Source organism: Chamaea fasciata, unplaced genomic scaffold (assembly GCF_029207755.1).
Source record: "Chamaea fasciata isolate MVZ Bird 193981 ecotype frontalis unplaced genomic scaffold, bChaFas1.0.hap1 SCAF_4, whole genome shotgun sequence".
In the NCBI taxonomy this organism is placed as follows: domain Eukaryota; kingdom Metazoa; phylum Chordata; class Aves; order Passeriformes; family Sylviidae; genus Chamaea; species Chamaea fasciata.
In genome coordinates, this window is record NW_027094089.1 from 20,398,003 (window position 1) to 20,412,973 (window position 14,971).

A 14,971-nucleotide genomic window follows, 5' to 3' on the forward strand; every position below is an offset into this window, starting at 1 on the left:
GAGAGAACATAATAATATAAAATCATCTCTCACCCACTGGAAACCTACTGCAAAAGACAAGCAGAGATAATTTATCTTGAAATAGAGGCTGTGGCAAGTTGTATTTCATAACGGACTTAATCACAATTGTGACAGAACAGTAACTTTTTTAGTCAACTACTTCCTCCCTGAAGTAGTAGTTTTGTGATGAGAGAAAGACACATGGGGAGAACAGAAGAGAAAGGTTTAACAGCACACATTGTCCAGGTGCTCTGCAGCAGGTGAAGAGTTATTAGGAACTTTGGTCTGCCACAGTTCTCATGTCAGAGATGTCTGCTTCCTTCTCCCTGCATCCTATCTCTCCAGTGTAAGAATCAGTCACAAGCAACTTCACAACTTTAATCTGCTTCACAGCTATGACTGCTCATGAAACAAACACTGCCTAAAAGTATTTTGATTTTAATGAAGAGTACAAGTGGAACGAAAGGCATTGGACTATCATATTGCCAAAAAGACAATCACAATCTGTTACACAGATTCACTGTTAATACACTGTTTCCCTTATGTAGTCTCTCTACAACTACTAACATTATTTTGAATTATTGAAAGCACATCACCTGAAGAACTTCAACAACACATCTCCTTAAAGCCACTCCCAAATCCAAACAGGCAAAGTACAAAATATAAACAGAACATATAGAGAAAGGATAACAAAAGTACTTGGTTTGTCGTAAATAATGTTTTAACATAGGATTTCAATTCTTTCTGTTGACCCAAAAGCCTAATTTTAAGCATTCCAAATGCATCTATTACCAGCATTCTTCTGTAACAAACACTACGTCCTCTTGGATTAAATGGAGATACCAGCCGACAGCACTAGAAGAGGACAAAGAACAGTATGGAGTATTGTCTTCTAACACCGGTACATGATTCTGTTCCTATCCTTTCTCGCTGACGGTGAAACTGATTGGAACTGCTGATTGCAGTAAGATAAATGGTCTGACACTGTTGCAGGTAAGTAAACCTCTTCTTTGTGATAACACAACTACAAGCAGAAATCTCAGGCAAACCAAAGCCAGTAACTGAGTTACTGGGCAATAAAACAGCAATAAGTTCACCGATTCTTTAACAGAATGCTAAATGAAAAGCTGTTAAAAGTTATTAATTTATTGAGGAACATCATTGCTCTATAAGGAACAACTAACTCACTTTTGCATCTCTTGAATGGGGTCGGAGTCAACAAGACCGATGCTATAGATGCTTAATTTATAATATATGCGTGTTTATAAAGTATTTGTCCAACAAATCTGACACCTGACTTTTTCAGACAAAGATGTCAATTACATAGTTTTTAGATTACCCCTTAGAAATAAGGAACCCTTTAAAAAAAAAAAAAAAAAAAGGATGTCTCTTCTACCAGCATGCTGTAACAAGAAGCTTCACAGAAGCCCATAAACTTTCCAAGTTTTCAATGACAAGCAGAAATGCTGGTCAATACTAGAACTCCTCTTCTGCAGCAGGCCACCATTTGTTCCACCTCAGCTAGGCCATTGAAGCTCTGATTCAGCTTCAGTACCCTTAGATGGACTAAACATATAAAGCACCTTGAAATCCAGTGAGAACCAATTAAAAGTCTGCCAGCCTAACTAAACATATTTATAAGAATGCAGGGAAAATCCAAACATCAGAAAACAATTACAGAAGACAAGGAAAAACTATTGCAACATTCACTGAAGACAGGCTGGAAAGTCCAAAATTAACTGAATTCTCAAGGTAAAAGTAGACTGCTCTCACCATAGGTATCTCATATGAACTGATCCATTTTCATCTTCAGGGAATCAAAAAGATCTGTTCTTCTCTTTCCAATGCAGGTTACTGTAATTTATATCAACCTGAATGTAATCACAGCGCAGACAGGCAGGACATTTCAAACAAGACAAGCTGACATAGTCAAATTAAGCATATACTTTAATAACCTAGCAACTCTTACTTCCTAATATACATTCAATATATATTTATATATATTATTCAATATATATATTTATATATATTTCAGTTTATTAACTCTTAATAGTTATCAATTTATTACCTGTAAGAAAAACTCATACTCCATGACACTACAGTACTGCTCCATGCCAGACAGATTTAAACAAAATAAAAAACAACAAGTCCACCTTCTCTGGCAGCATGCTTTGATTCTGAAATCAATTTCTTTTTGAAGGAACTGTGGCAAGGAACTGTGTGAAAATAAAATGTTCAGGGTTAGGGTGTCTTGCTTGAATAACTCTTCAAGTTTCAATCTTTTCCCCTGTCAATGGACTTATCAAACAAGAGAGACAAAAAACCCTCCACAACTCTGGAATACACGAACAATGGTTAAGCTGAGAACACATTCAATTTATTTCCTCGTGCTTAGATTCCAAGACACTAAGCAATCCTGAAACACAAAACTGAATTTTGGTTCAGAAAGCAACATGGTTCAATAAAATTCTTAATTATTAGCAAATTACTAGAAGACAAACCCTCCATTTTCCTTACTAAATGGTTTTCACACATACTGTCTGTCATATATTGATTTTCACTGCTTCTACAGACCAATCTGTTTAAAAATATTTGGTTAAAGACAAGACCCAGCTTCACTTGACATGAGTGCATTCAGGGAAGGCTATTTTCTATGTATTAGATAGACAAAAAATAGATTCAATAACCAAAACTGAGAGTTTCATTTCTCAGATCTCTCTAAAATGGGTAACAAAGGAACTTCAGATCCAGTAAAAGAAATAGTTGGAAAAAACATTTTGAAGACATTCTGAAGACAAAATAATTTTAGGAGATATTCATCCCTTTTACCAGTCATCCCTCAGAATAGAATCATAACCTATCATATCCTATGTCCATAACTAGGTGGAAGGCAGTCACAAGGATCATCAAGTCCAACTCCTAGCCCTGCACAGGACACCCCAAAAAATCCTTCCATGTACCTGAGGCCACACCAGGGTCGCCCGATCCCAACTGCAGAATCTGGCACCTGCCCTCATTTAACTTCATGCAGCTGGTGATATCCAACCTTCTGATTTGTCAAGGTCTCTCTGCTGGGCCTCTACGACTTCAAGCAGCCAACAGTTCCTCTCACATTGGTGCCATCAGGAAACATAGTAATAATGCTAAAAAGATAAAGCAATATGCCCAAAACTTGTAAACGCTAAAAAAATATTCAAGTAAAACACTGCTATAGGAATGCTCTGAATTTTCTCATGTGTCAAAGGAAAAACACTCAAACTTCAATCACGTGCAGTTGAAAAAACTGGATTCCTCTCCCCATTAGATTAGGTCTTTTTCAACCTATACCTAGACAGTTCCTTCCTGCAAATCTGACCTTTCGAGTAAGCCACCACCTTCTCAAGCCAGAAACTTTTAGGAACATCTAGTGACACACCCTAACCTACAAAACCTCTGAAAATTAAGAAGGAAAAATCAAGCCAGAGTGCAGGAGTGTTTATTGTTGGAATACTACAAGGCAAGGACTTTTGATGTTTGACTCCAGTCCCTCTTGATTTCTACTTTTCATGCAAATGAAATCATTAGCCATTTTACTGAAACATAAATTGTACTCTAGTTATAAACAGAAGATAAACTACTGGGGGAAATCTCTGCAATGTTCTGACAGTCAAACACAGAAATACTTTAGGAAAGCATACTTACATATTGTACAAAGCACAGAATTCTTGACAAGGAACTTGTCAGGTATTTGATAACCTGCCACTGCGTTTAGAAATAAATAACACACAGCAACAGCTGTCAGCTGATGAAAGCACTAAAGCCAAATGTTAATGCCCATGTTTTCCAGCACGTACAATGCATGTGTTACACAGGCACATCTCTCATTAAAACAAAGATAATTTAAAAATCTTTAATTTACTAAAGAGGAGGCAACTAGCACGCACACACTGTTGAACCCTTATGAGACCTCTGATTAAATCAACATTTAAGAGTCTGACTGCTCATTTAGCAATTAAAAGACAAACTTAGAAGCCTAACTTTCTTCATCGTTAACTGTATACACAAGCATATAATGACTTCAAATATTTGCATGACTCTTGAAAAGTCACCTTCCATCAGTGTTCAATCTCCATTCTTCATATTGGTGCAAAATTAAGATGTAATTAGTTTGTTCGATAACCTTTGATTTCAACAAACTGATTTCTACTCTACCTCTTATTGTCACTAAACATAAATACGACATTTATATGAAAGAAATGTTTAACTAGAATTAAGTGTCCCCTAGTGCTGGGGCAGAGCCTGGGTGGCAGGTAAGACTCACATAACTGTCCCCTCAGTCACTTTGGCATGGGGGGAGAGAAAAGAAGGACCTTACATGAAAAAGCAGAAGTAAGTGATGCCAAACATTTGCTTACCACCTCCCACAAGCAGACTGATACACGGGTGGTCCCCTGGCTGTGACCCCCTACCCCACTCTCCCCACTCTCTTCTTACTGCTGACCATGGCACTGCACAGCCCAGGGTACCACTCTGGTCATTTGGGGTCTGCTGTCCTGGCTGTCCCCACTCCCAGCCTCTTGCACCCCCACTGAATGGGTAGGCAGAGTGAGAAACAGAGGCAGCCTTGATGCTGTGCAAACATTGCTCATCAACAGAAAGTACAGGGTGTGTGTTACCACCACTGTTTCGTGTTATGAACATTGTTTTGGTCAAAAATAAGAAATGGCACCATAATTGCTGCTATGACAAAAATTAACTGTAACCCAGACAGGTCCAGAATATTTCTCTTAAAAACAACAGGAAAAACCTGAATCTGGTACGTCTTTTTAATACAGACAAAGCAGGCCCCTTATAAGCTGACTAAATAAGAGGTGGAGGTTTCACTGTGACTAACTAGGCCACATTGATTAAAATTGTAATTCCATCCTCCAGGTTTATAAATACCATGCATCTGCACCCAAATAAAATATCTACCCCTCTCTTCTACCTTTTCTTTTATGGCAGTCACAATTAAAAACACTGTGTAAAACACTGTATAATTTCAAACTGGGGAGCTGCACAGTGCTTATTTTTGAATAATCTGCATCTGGTCGTTAATGTGGATGGAATTCTAGAGTCGAGTTTTGGGTCTTTAAAAAACTGTGTACAAAAGGGAGAAAGATTCCTCTGTTCTTACTCTCAAATCTCACCCATCTTCCTTTCAGTTCTTTTCAGAACAAGCATCTAGTTCCTCACTTGTTTCACATGTCCAGGTGCAAACAATTTTCAAGACACAGAGTACCTCATAATAATACCATGTCAACATCTTAGTTATGAGGCTAAATAAGAAGTCCCCTACTGCACTGTTCCCACATTGAAAGGAACAAATTCCTCCATTTAGTATTTAACATATACTAACTGTAAACTGAAAGTCTCAGCCATAGTTTGCAGAAGCTGCTAAAGCAGGAGTTCCATTTAAATATCTAGCTCAGGCAATGTGGTCGCAGTTCCCCCTTCCTGAGTGATCAGTACAGATAGAACATCCACCTGACATTTACGTCAAGCTACACAATGAGTGTATACACCTGCCCTGGTCACTGTGCACTGCACAAGACAGAATACTGGAATTACAACACAATAGATACAGGATACTTCTCTCGTGGTAGAGACTGCCCAGTGTGCAAGTGCCACAGTAAAATCAAGTGTCTATTGAAACAAAAAAAATGGAAGTGCAATGTGATGTGCTGTACAAAAATGACAAGCTAAATACAAACCTCCTAGTAAAAACCATGTACAAAAGACAGTTTAGCAGCTAAGTACTCTAAATAACACAACGGCATGATGCTGTCTAGTAAGACCATAAAGACAGATGACTAGAAAGCCTATAGGAACAAGCACCTTACAAGTGCTTAAAAGAGTATCAGCAATAGAGAGATATGCAAAAAGCCTGACAACTAATTTCCCAGTGTGATGAATAAATCCTGTAACATCCACAAATAAAAGAGAGCTTTGAATACACCTCTCCCATTATAAAGACCTATCTGATAGGGGGTACTACCTCAATGGTCCATCACAAACACGGGAAGGGGGAGAAAAAAGGGTGAAATGCAGTAGTTTAGTATAGGTTGTGCTGGGGGAGATGGGAGAGATTTGGCATGCGCAGTGCTGGTTCAGTCTCAGACCAACAGCACAGTGATTTTGTGCTGCTACTCATTTGTGCTCCTACTCATGCAGGCTTACATACTTGGGGGAAGAGAGCAGTTGAGAACTATTTTATGTGCAATCTCGTAATTCCTACGTCTGAAAAGCACATACGAAATCATTCTGCAGTAACATTTTATCAATATTTCCAAGAGAAAGCAAGGTACTGAAATTTATCTAACACCTGTTTTCAAGCCAGAAAAATAAACAGCTAAAAGTGCCAAATGGCTAGTTAACTAATTCTTTTATTCTTTTACTAAAACTTATGAAAAAAATGGACTGAGAATGTTGTGCAGAGTAAACCAAGCCATACATTTACTCCACCTTCCCCTCTTCCCAGTAATGCAACACAGAGATGATTATGTGCTGTAGTAATTATTTGATCTGTAAGAAAGTAATTCTTAAATTTACTGTCTGCAATACTTAGTCTGGTCAATTTACCCTTGCAAAGAAGTCCATTACATGGACCTTGACTAATTGAAATAAATGCTGTAATACATTATCTACATTGGGACCAAAGAACACCTGAAAAAATGCACTATTTCTTTAATATAAAATATTATTTTCAGTTTCATGACTATTTCTCTTCTAGCAGTAAAGTGCAAAACTTTTTTATATACATACTTCATTTAAAATGTTTAATAAAAGCAGCTTGCTAAAGGGAGACTAAGAAGAGTTATGGCACAATTTTAAGAGTGCTCAAGTTAAAGCTTTGTTTAAGAGCACTTAAAAAACTGGAAATACCACTAAAAAGGCTCTGACAATATTTTTGTCTTTGCCCTACACCAGACAGCTTGCCATAAAAAATGGACTTTGCCACACTCAAAGTTATCCAAAGAAAAATAATATAGATTACAGATTAACCATGTTATGAAAGCAGGGATAACCACACCAACTGCATGCAAATGATACAAAATCAGCATATCCTCAAAAGAGCCCAAAAGCAGAATTTACCCAGCAGCACAGTAAAGAGGCACTTTACTCATCTTGTAGCAAAGAGAATGAGAGTACTCCTCCTCCCACACCTCCTATCTTCTCCTTCCTAGTCTGCAATTTATCCGTAGACATGAAACGAAAAAGACCAAAAAGGTAGGCAACTATGAAAGAAAGAATTTTTCACCATAGACATTAAACACTTGGTTATTAGGCCCTGAACATTTCAGAAAAAGCATGTCTTTGTCCAGGTTTCAACACATTCAGACATCACTCTTCAACTGCAATGCGAATGAATTCCCAGCAGACGCCTCTTCAAGTTACACTTGCTTGTCTCAGAAATTTTCCAGCAAAACTTGGGCACTTCTAAGTTGACATTCAGCCTCTTGCTGAAACTGTTTTCATGAGACAAAAAGGCCTAAAAGGATACAAAGAAGACTTTTCAAAACCTGTTAATTTCTTACAAAGGCAAATCCCCACCAGACTCCTGCATCACAGTATCCAGTTTCACTAAGTAAAATCTTAAGAGTAGGAAAAACACCACCCACATTTTGAACGTTTTCAAAACTCCTATGTCAACCTTTCACACAAGTATCTTTAGGATTAAAATATAAATATCAGAAATCAATTGAGACACTCATATTTGTAAGAATAATAAAGAAATTACATTTTAATACTAATCTGATCAATATAAAATAGCCCATCTGAAGCAGGGACACTAGTTCCCAAATACCTCATTTCAATACAATGAAAAATATCATAAGCCGGAGACCTTCATGTGACCTATTTGGACACAAAGCTATGCCGCAAAACTAAATTTTTTGCAATAAATGAAATTTATGAAGGACAAACATAAGCAACAAAGATCCAAGATAATTTCTGTATGCAATGAAGTGATTTAACGTTACTTCACTCGCACAAATGACATTTTACCCTTCAGCTAAGAAAGGGTAAAAAAATCTAAGATATATTTAATATTGCAGTAGACTGCAGTAGCCAAGTATTTTCCAGCGTACTTCACATGACTATTCTTTTTAGCAAGTGAGGAATTAGTTTCAGATCAAATAAACATTTTACCTTGGTGGGTGCCAGGTCTCTTTAGCTGCTTCAATTTGTTTAGTTGTGGTAATTGTGTCAAGGATAAAAGCACCTGAGTGCACTGCTATATTTGAATAGATTTCCAACAAATAACAAAAGAAAATTTCAAAAAGGAAGGGAAAAAACCCCACCAAACCCACAACCAGAAGAAACCCTACAAGGATGAAATTCAGTAGAGCAAATTACAGAGCAGGACCACCTCACAACCTCTCCATTTTTACGGACTGAATTACAAGATGCCTGGAGGACCTGGAATGAAAGGGCTACCCTGTACTCCTCTCTAAGCTATCATTTTTAAATAAGTTAGAATATAACTTCTAATATTTATCACTCCCTTCATTTGCTTCAGTAGTTCTACACTATGTAACTCCCTTTTGCTGTGACTTTGACCTATCCTATCACAATACCGTTCTTTTACCTAATACAGCACTGGTTCACTTCAGTGCATGCTTTTCATTCCTATAGCAACTGGTTATTACTCTGCTTTAAATGGACGAACCTGACTCCCTTTTCCAGACATGTTTCCGAAGGATTTCCAATACATGCAGGTATTGTGATGGCTCCCCGAAAATTTTTAGTAATGTATTTTCTTCCAGTTTATTACCTTTCCTCCAAGGACACGGCATTTCTCACATTATGCAAGCATGCACATACTTCAGCACATATCCCTTATAACCTACCATGACTTTGGAATACAGAAATAGTTATGTGTACACAGAAAATACAGACTGAAGAAGAACTGTTGGTGAAAAAGCGCAATGAAACACACACGAGGCACAACTTAATCAGGCCAAACTGGTGAGGGATGCAACATTAACAACACAAAAGGGCCACGTCCAAGGGCCACGTCCAAATGCAGTTAACTGTGTTCAGACATCAGGAATAGGAATGAGGGGTGGTGTGTTTGTTTCACAGCAGCCAGAAATTCCCATCACTGAATCCATACTGCAGCAGCAACCAGAGAACAACTCAAAAGTCTTGCTGTGGCTGTTTATGACCATTGCACCACCCTGAAAACAGGATTCACATGAGTATCTAACAGTCTCCTGGAAATACTGAACTCATCAATGCATCACTAAATGCATCTTCCTGAAAAATTGTTTCCCAATAGCAAAGACCTTTCCATGCACACTTAGAAATTATAAAGGTAGGTCCATATATGTGTGGTACTTTGTATACAATTTACAGGAAGTTAAGCCAGGTCCACTAGTGTTCAAAATTACCTAAAAATCTGAAAGCTATGTTATCAATGCACGTATCAGTGAGTGTTCTGAGAAAGCAGCTATTTTTAGGGAAACATGTTCTCTGGCCAAAACAGAGCCCTTGTTTTTTATAATTTTTATTTATATGTTCTTAGGCCAATCCAGTCTACTTTTGGGGTTTTTTTTCTTATTTTAAAGTAAACATTAAATTGCTTTATCCTGTTGGAATAAACAGGAAGAATATTCTCAGCTTTAAATTTACACGCTTCCAATCGAGTTTGCATCTCAAACTTGCCTTTGCCTGTCCCTTTAGACTTCACACAATTTCAAAATTACACTTTACAGACCCTATATTGCTCTTTGCTTGCTCTCTTGAGAAAGTCTCATTCAAACGCTACAGTCAATCAGTTCTACTGGAAGTAAAGACTTTGTAGAAAACATTTCCAGATGTGTAAAGTAAGCTCTGCTTACTTATCATTAGAACAACAGAGAATAAAAAATATTCATATTGGAAAACAAGCCTATAGTTTTATTTCCAGTTTTGGAAGAGAACACATGACAAATGGTTTAAATGGTGTACCCCGTACACACACGAGCACAAGCAGGCCCAAAACCAAAGGCCAAATCCCAATGTTTCACATCTAACAAAGTTCACAAAGAGGGTATGCTATAGCTCCTGCATTTAAGCCCCCTGCCCTAGAGATGACATTATAATTCTTTTTGTCTGATGTCTCCACTGCAAAATCCCAAGTGAGTTATGGATATCCATGCCACTGTAACCATTTAGTTCCTTTTTCTATACAAAGGAATATCAGATCATCTGCAATAGATGTCACTGCTGTGCTTAGCGAAGTCGGATAATTTATAACTCCAACACGCACCATTGCAAAGGTAGACTTTTAGACACAATGTAAACTATTTGCCTTTTGATACACTGTGAAGACCTGCAGCACATATTGCTCCTGGGCGGACACAATGCTCCCTATCTTGAAATCTTCATAGCATAATGTCCACTGATTCAGCAGATTTAGCACACAATCCTGGTTAAAAAACAGGCTGAAAGATCACCCAGTTTATACAACCTTCCTCAAGGTAAGGTATCCTAAGCCAATCCTGCTAACAATCACTCTTGCCACTTCTAACTTACTTTCCCCCAACTATTCAGGCATGCAGAAAGAGAAATGCTCATATGCATTCAATTCAACAAGCCTTCAATTTCACACGTAGAAGCAGAGATCACTATCTATTGAGGCTATCAGTACACCATGGCAAGGTCCACCTGAAAAAATGGGACTACAAGAATATGCTCCGAAATACACAAATATTTTTCTCCGAGAGAGAAATAAAATGCTATTGTAGCAGGTATATACACAGATCATAGTCACAGAAATAGATTGGGTTGGGATGGATCTACAAGGATCACTGAGTCCAACTCCTGGCCCTGCACAGCATCATCCCCAAGAGACACACCATGTCCACAAGAGTATTGTCCAAATGCTGCTTGAACTCAGTCTGGCTTGCTGCTACGACATGTGTTAAAAAGCAAATGTTAATCAAGAAAACCACTCTTTATTCACTATCAACCAGTAAATTTATTTTAGACACAATGCCCTGTCAAAGAACACACAACTTACCAGCTTCCCTCCCATATTTTGTCCTCCTGAACAGGCACAGTTTCAAGAGACTTCCATTCAAATCAATGAACTGGATTAAATTATTTACTCATCATATAAATTAAAACACAAAAGTAAGTCTACTTGACAAAAAAAAAAAAAAAGCGCCAGCACCTTAATCAAATCCATACTATATCTCATACCTAAACTAAGGGTGTATTATACTTCAATCATACACCACATCAAAATAAACTGCTTCCCTGACAGAACTCATTCTGCAGTGTGTGTGCTTTCTATATTGACTGCGTTTTTCAAACAAAAAAAAATGCAACACACTGGTGGAAGTACACCTTCCTCAATGACTTCCAGTATCATGGCAAACTATTAGCCAATGACATCAGTAAAAATATAGAATTATATAATAATGCCATTTCTTCATTTTGACACACTTATTACTCACAGCCCGTTTCTGTCATACAACCCTTCCCCCAAATTTAAGGTATTTTTCACATGCATTATTCTGCAAAGTCTTAGTAGAAAAGAGCTGTTCAGCATCCTAGAGCACTTGAGGACCTCCTAAGTACCAGAGTTCTGTCTGACAAAACCCACAGGAGCAGAGGGGTCTCCCACATGACAGCCATGGGTAAATTGAAGGAGGATAAATGTGCGAGGTTCACCCAGGCCTTCAAGTCCAACGCTGGTCTGAAGCCCTGACCCCCATATCCAGGTCCCTATCTTGCCCCAGGCCCTCTATATTCCGTCTCATATGCATTCATATGACAGCCCTTCTGCGAACCCTGCAACCAAAGGGCTACAAACTCTGCCGGGTTCCCCGTCCCCAAAATCCGAGCACCTTTTCCCCACCTCCTCCAAAACACCAAACCTGTTCCAGACACACCACGTCCCCCATCCCCTCTGCCCCCAAGCCTACAGCCACACTCACTATGCAGCGCCCTTAACCCCATCCCGCCACCAGGCTCCTCTTCCCCACAGCACGCCCCAAAAGCTGGTGTTCCCCCGGGCACCCTCTGCTCAGCGCCCCCGGCCGCACCTCACGGTCCTTGAGGCCCAGCAGGAGCACCTCTTCCATGAGGGTGAGCCGCGTTTCCTTGGAATCGCCCTTCTCGTCGTCACCGGACTCGTCCCGGCGCCCTTCATCCTCGGGGCCACCACCGGCGCCCCGCTCCTTATCGGCGGCGGCGGCGCTGCGGGAGGCCTCGGTCCGGCGCTGCACCAGCCCGGAGCTGCGCTGGGTCAGGGAAGTCATGGCAGCGGGGAGAGAGCGGGCCTCAGCGGCGGCTCGGAGAGGGCAGGGGCCGGGCTGGAGCCGCTCCGCCCTAGGCGCCCCGGCCGGGGGCAGTCATGGGGAGCGGGCCGGTCCCGGGGCGGCCGCGCTGGCGGCGGCAGCGGCGCAATATGGCGGCGCGGGCTGATGTCAGCGGAGGATGTGGCAGCGCCGGGCGGGGCGGCGCCGGAAAGGGACCCGCGGCTGAGGGAGCGCGGCCGTGACCCGGGGGGGGGACTGCGGTGCCTTTGGGCGGAGGGGTGACCTTCTACAAGTGCCTCGTTTACAACGCAGCAAGTCCGCTTGGTTTCATGCAGTCATTAAAGTTGGAAGGGACCTTCAAGACAATCCAGTACAACCGTCCGCCCACAACTGCCCCTGTAACCCCTAAACCACATCACCCAGGGCCGGATGCAGATGGCTCTTGACCTCCAGGGATAATGACTCCACCACGTCCCTGGGCAGCCTGTTCCAATGACTGACCATTCGAGCTCAGCCACAAAACCGTATCCAGTTGAGGGCGCAGCGCCCCCAGCCCCCTTATCCCGCATGGAAAGCGTTCGAAGCTGGGTGGATGTGGCGAGGATCCGAGGCTGGTGGAAGGTGTGTGGCCCCAGGACTAGGGCAGCGACCATACCCTTGGGTTCAGACTGCTGGGGCCGCACCTCGAGTGTCCAGTGAGCAGTCCTGGGCCCCTCACAAGACACTGAGGAGGGAGTCCAGAGAAGGGCAACGGAGCTGGGGAAGGCTCCGGAGCACAAGGGTGATGAGGAGCAGCTGAGGGAGCCGGGAGTGTTTAGGGAAAAGAAGGCTCAAGGGGGGCCCTATCACTCTTTGCGACTTCCTGAAAGGAGGTTGTAGCCAGGTGAGGGTCGGCCTCTTGCCTTGACAGGACAAGAAGATAACAGCCTCAAGCTGTGCCAGAGAAGGTTCAGGATGACCATTAGGAAGCATTTCTTCGCAGCAAGGGTGATTGCACATTGGACTGGACTGCCCAGGGAGGTAGTGCAGTCACCATCCCTGGAGGTGTCTAAGGACAGATGGATGTGGCACTCAGAGCCATTGTCTGGTTGACATGATGGTGTTCTGTCACTGGTTGTACTCAAAGATCTCAGAGGTCTTTTCCAACCTGGTTGATTCTGTGTTCCTGTCCATGGCAGAGCATTGGAACAAGATGATCTTCAAGACCTCTTCCAACCCAAATTCTGTGATTCCATGATTCTCTCTCTATATGTGTACAAGTCAGGTGAACTCAGGTGAGCTCTCAAAAGTTTTCACTTCAGATTTTGGAGATGGAGTCCCTCAACTCTGCTGTCAATGAGCACCTTTTCAAACCTTGAGCTCTTTCGTATGTGGCACACCAAAAACTCAAAAAAGTTCCTTCCTATCAAGGCTGAATCCCATGTAAGTTTTCAGGCAGTGTAATTTATTGCAGAATAAAGGTGTTTATGGTGTACACAAGGATGGCTTGCACTTTTTACTTCACAGTTAGAATATTGCATTTAGCGAGATACATAAATACAAATATATGTAAAATAGGTATTTAATGTATAAATAAAACATGTGAATAAATAGAGGGTTGCTTTAATGAGTTGTTTGTTTGGTGTTTTAATTTGTTGTTGTTTTGTTTGTTTGTCTGTTTGTTTTAACTGGACCCTGTTTACCAAGAGATGTGAGTCACTCTGGAAGTGATTTTAGATTTCATTCTTTTCCTCACCCCCAGTTCTTGTATCCTCTGCTATTGTGATTTCGTGACAATTTGGTGCAGCATAAGAAAGAATAGCAGATGGACAATCCTGATCCCCAGAGGATCTGGATCATCATGCAAGTGTTTGCTGATTGTTCCTCTTCTGGTTTTTGAGGCCTGCTGATTATTCACAGTCCACTTATTATATGATATTCTGATTTATTTATTTATTTATTTAAGGTCTTTCTGGGTTTTTTCATAAATTAAAATGTCCTACTGTACCAGCTCAGATGCCAAACCAAAGCTGAAGGATATACCATCACTGTTATTTTTATCAAATTAACTTTTGCTTGAAAAAGAGATACCATAATAGCACTACAAGATGTGTTTCCTGGAAATGTCATTTCTGAACTGTAATTTAACTCAAACATTAATTAATTTAGTCCTATCTGAGCAGCTTGGATATTTTCCTGAGGATTACAGTCCACATGACAGGCATGTAATTAACCTGAGTCATTCCCTTTGCCTTCTTTTAACATAGTCACTTTATTAGCTTTTCTACCTGTTCTTTGGAGCGCCCAAGGTTTATTGAGAACCATATTTAGAGATCAAAAAGAGGTTCCAAAAAGCTATTTCAAAAACCTGTACGCAAGCTATCCTGGCTTACTGATACAAATTCCTTAGCTGTAGTGTTGCTGTTTAAATTTTTGTAAGTACTGTTACTGGAAAGAATTTAATCTTTGTCAAGTCTGATAATATTTGCCTATTTTCCCAGAATGCAAAGCTATTTGTTGAATACATTTTCTGACAGGACTGTTAACATTTCTTACATTTCACTTTAGTAATATCATTGGTATAATTTGCCTTGTACCTACATTCAATTCACATTCAAGCATGACTTACATTTTCTCTAATTCTTATCTTAAAGCAATTTTATTATCTCCATTGTTATCAATAGAATGCACTGTTTGGGCTGTTACAATTATTTTCACTT

The 14,971-nt window shown here is 40.4% G+C and overlaps 1 protein-coding gene across 1 annotated transcript in view; it reads right to left on the reverse strand.

Moving 5' to 3' along the window:
* GOLPH3 (golgi phosphoprotein 3) overlaps positions 1–12,460 on the reverse strand; it is a 30,775-nt gene extending 18,315 nt beyond the window's left edge. The window contains exon 1 of the mRNA XM_066181024.1: positions 12,057–12,460. Coding sequence (XP_066037121.1) covers positions 12,057–12,272 — 216 coding nt within the window. The 5' untranslated portion in view covers positions 12,273–12,460. The remainder of the gene's footprint in view (positions 1–12,056) is intronic.
* Positions 12,461–14,971: the final 2,511 nt, after the last annotated feature.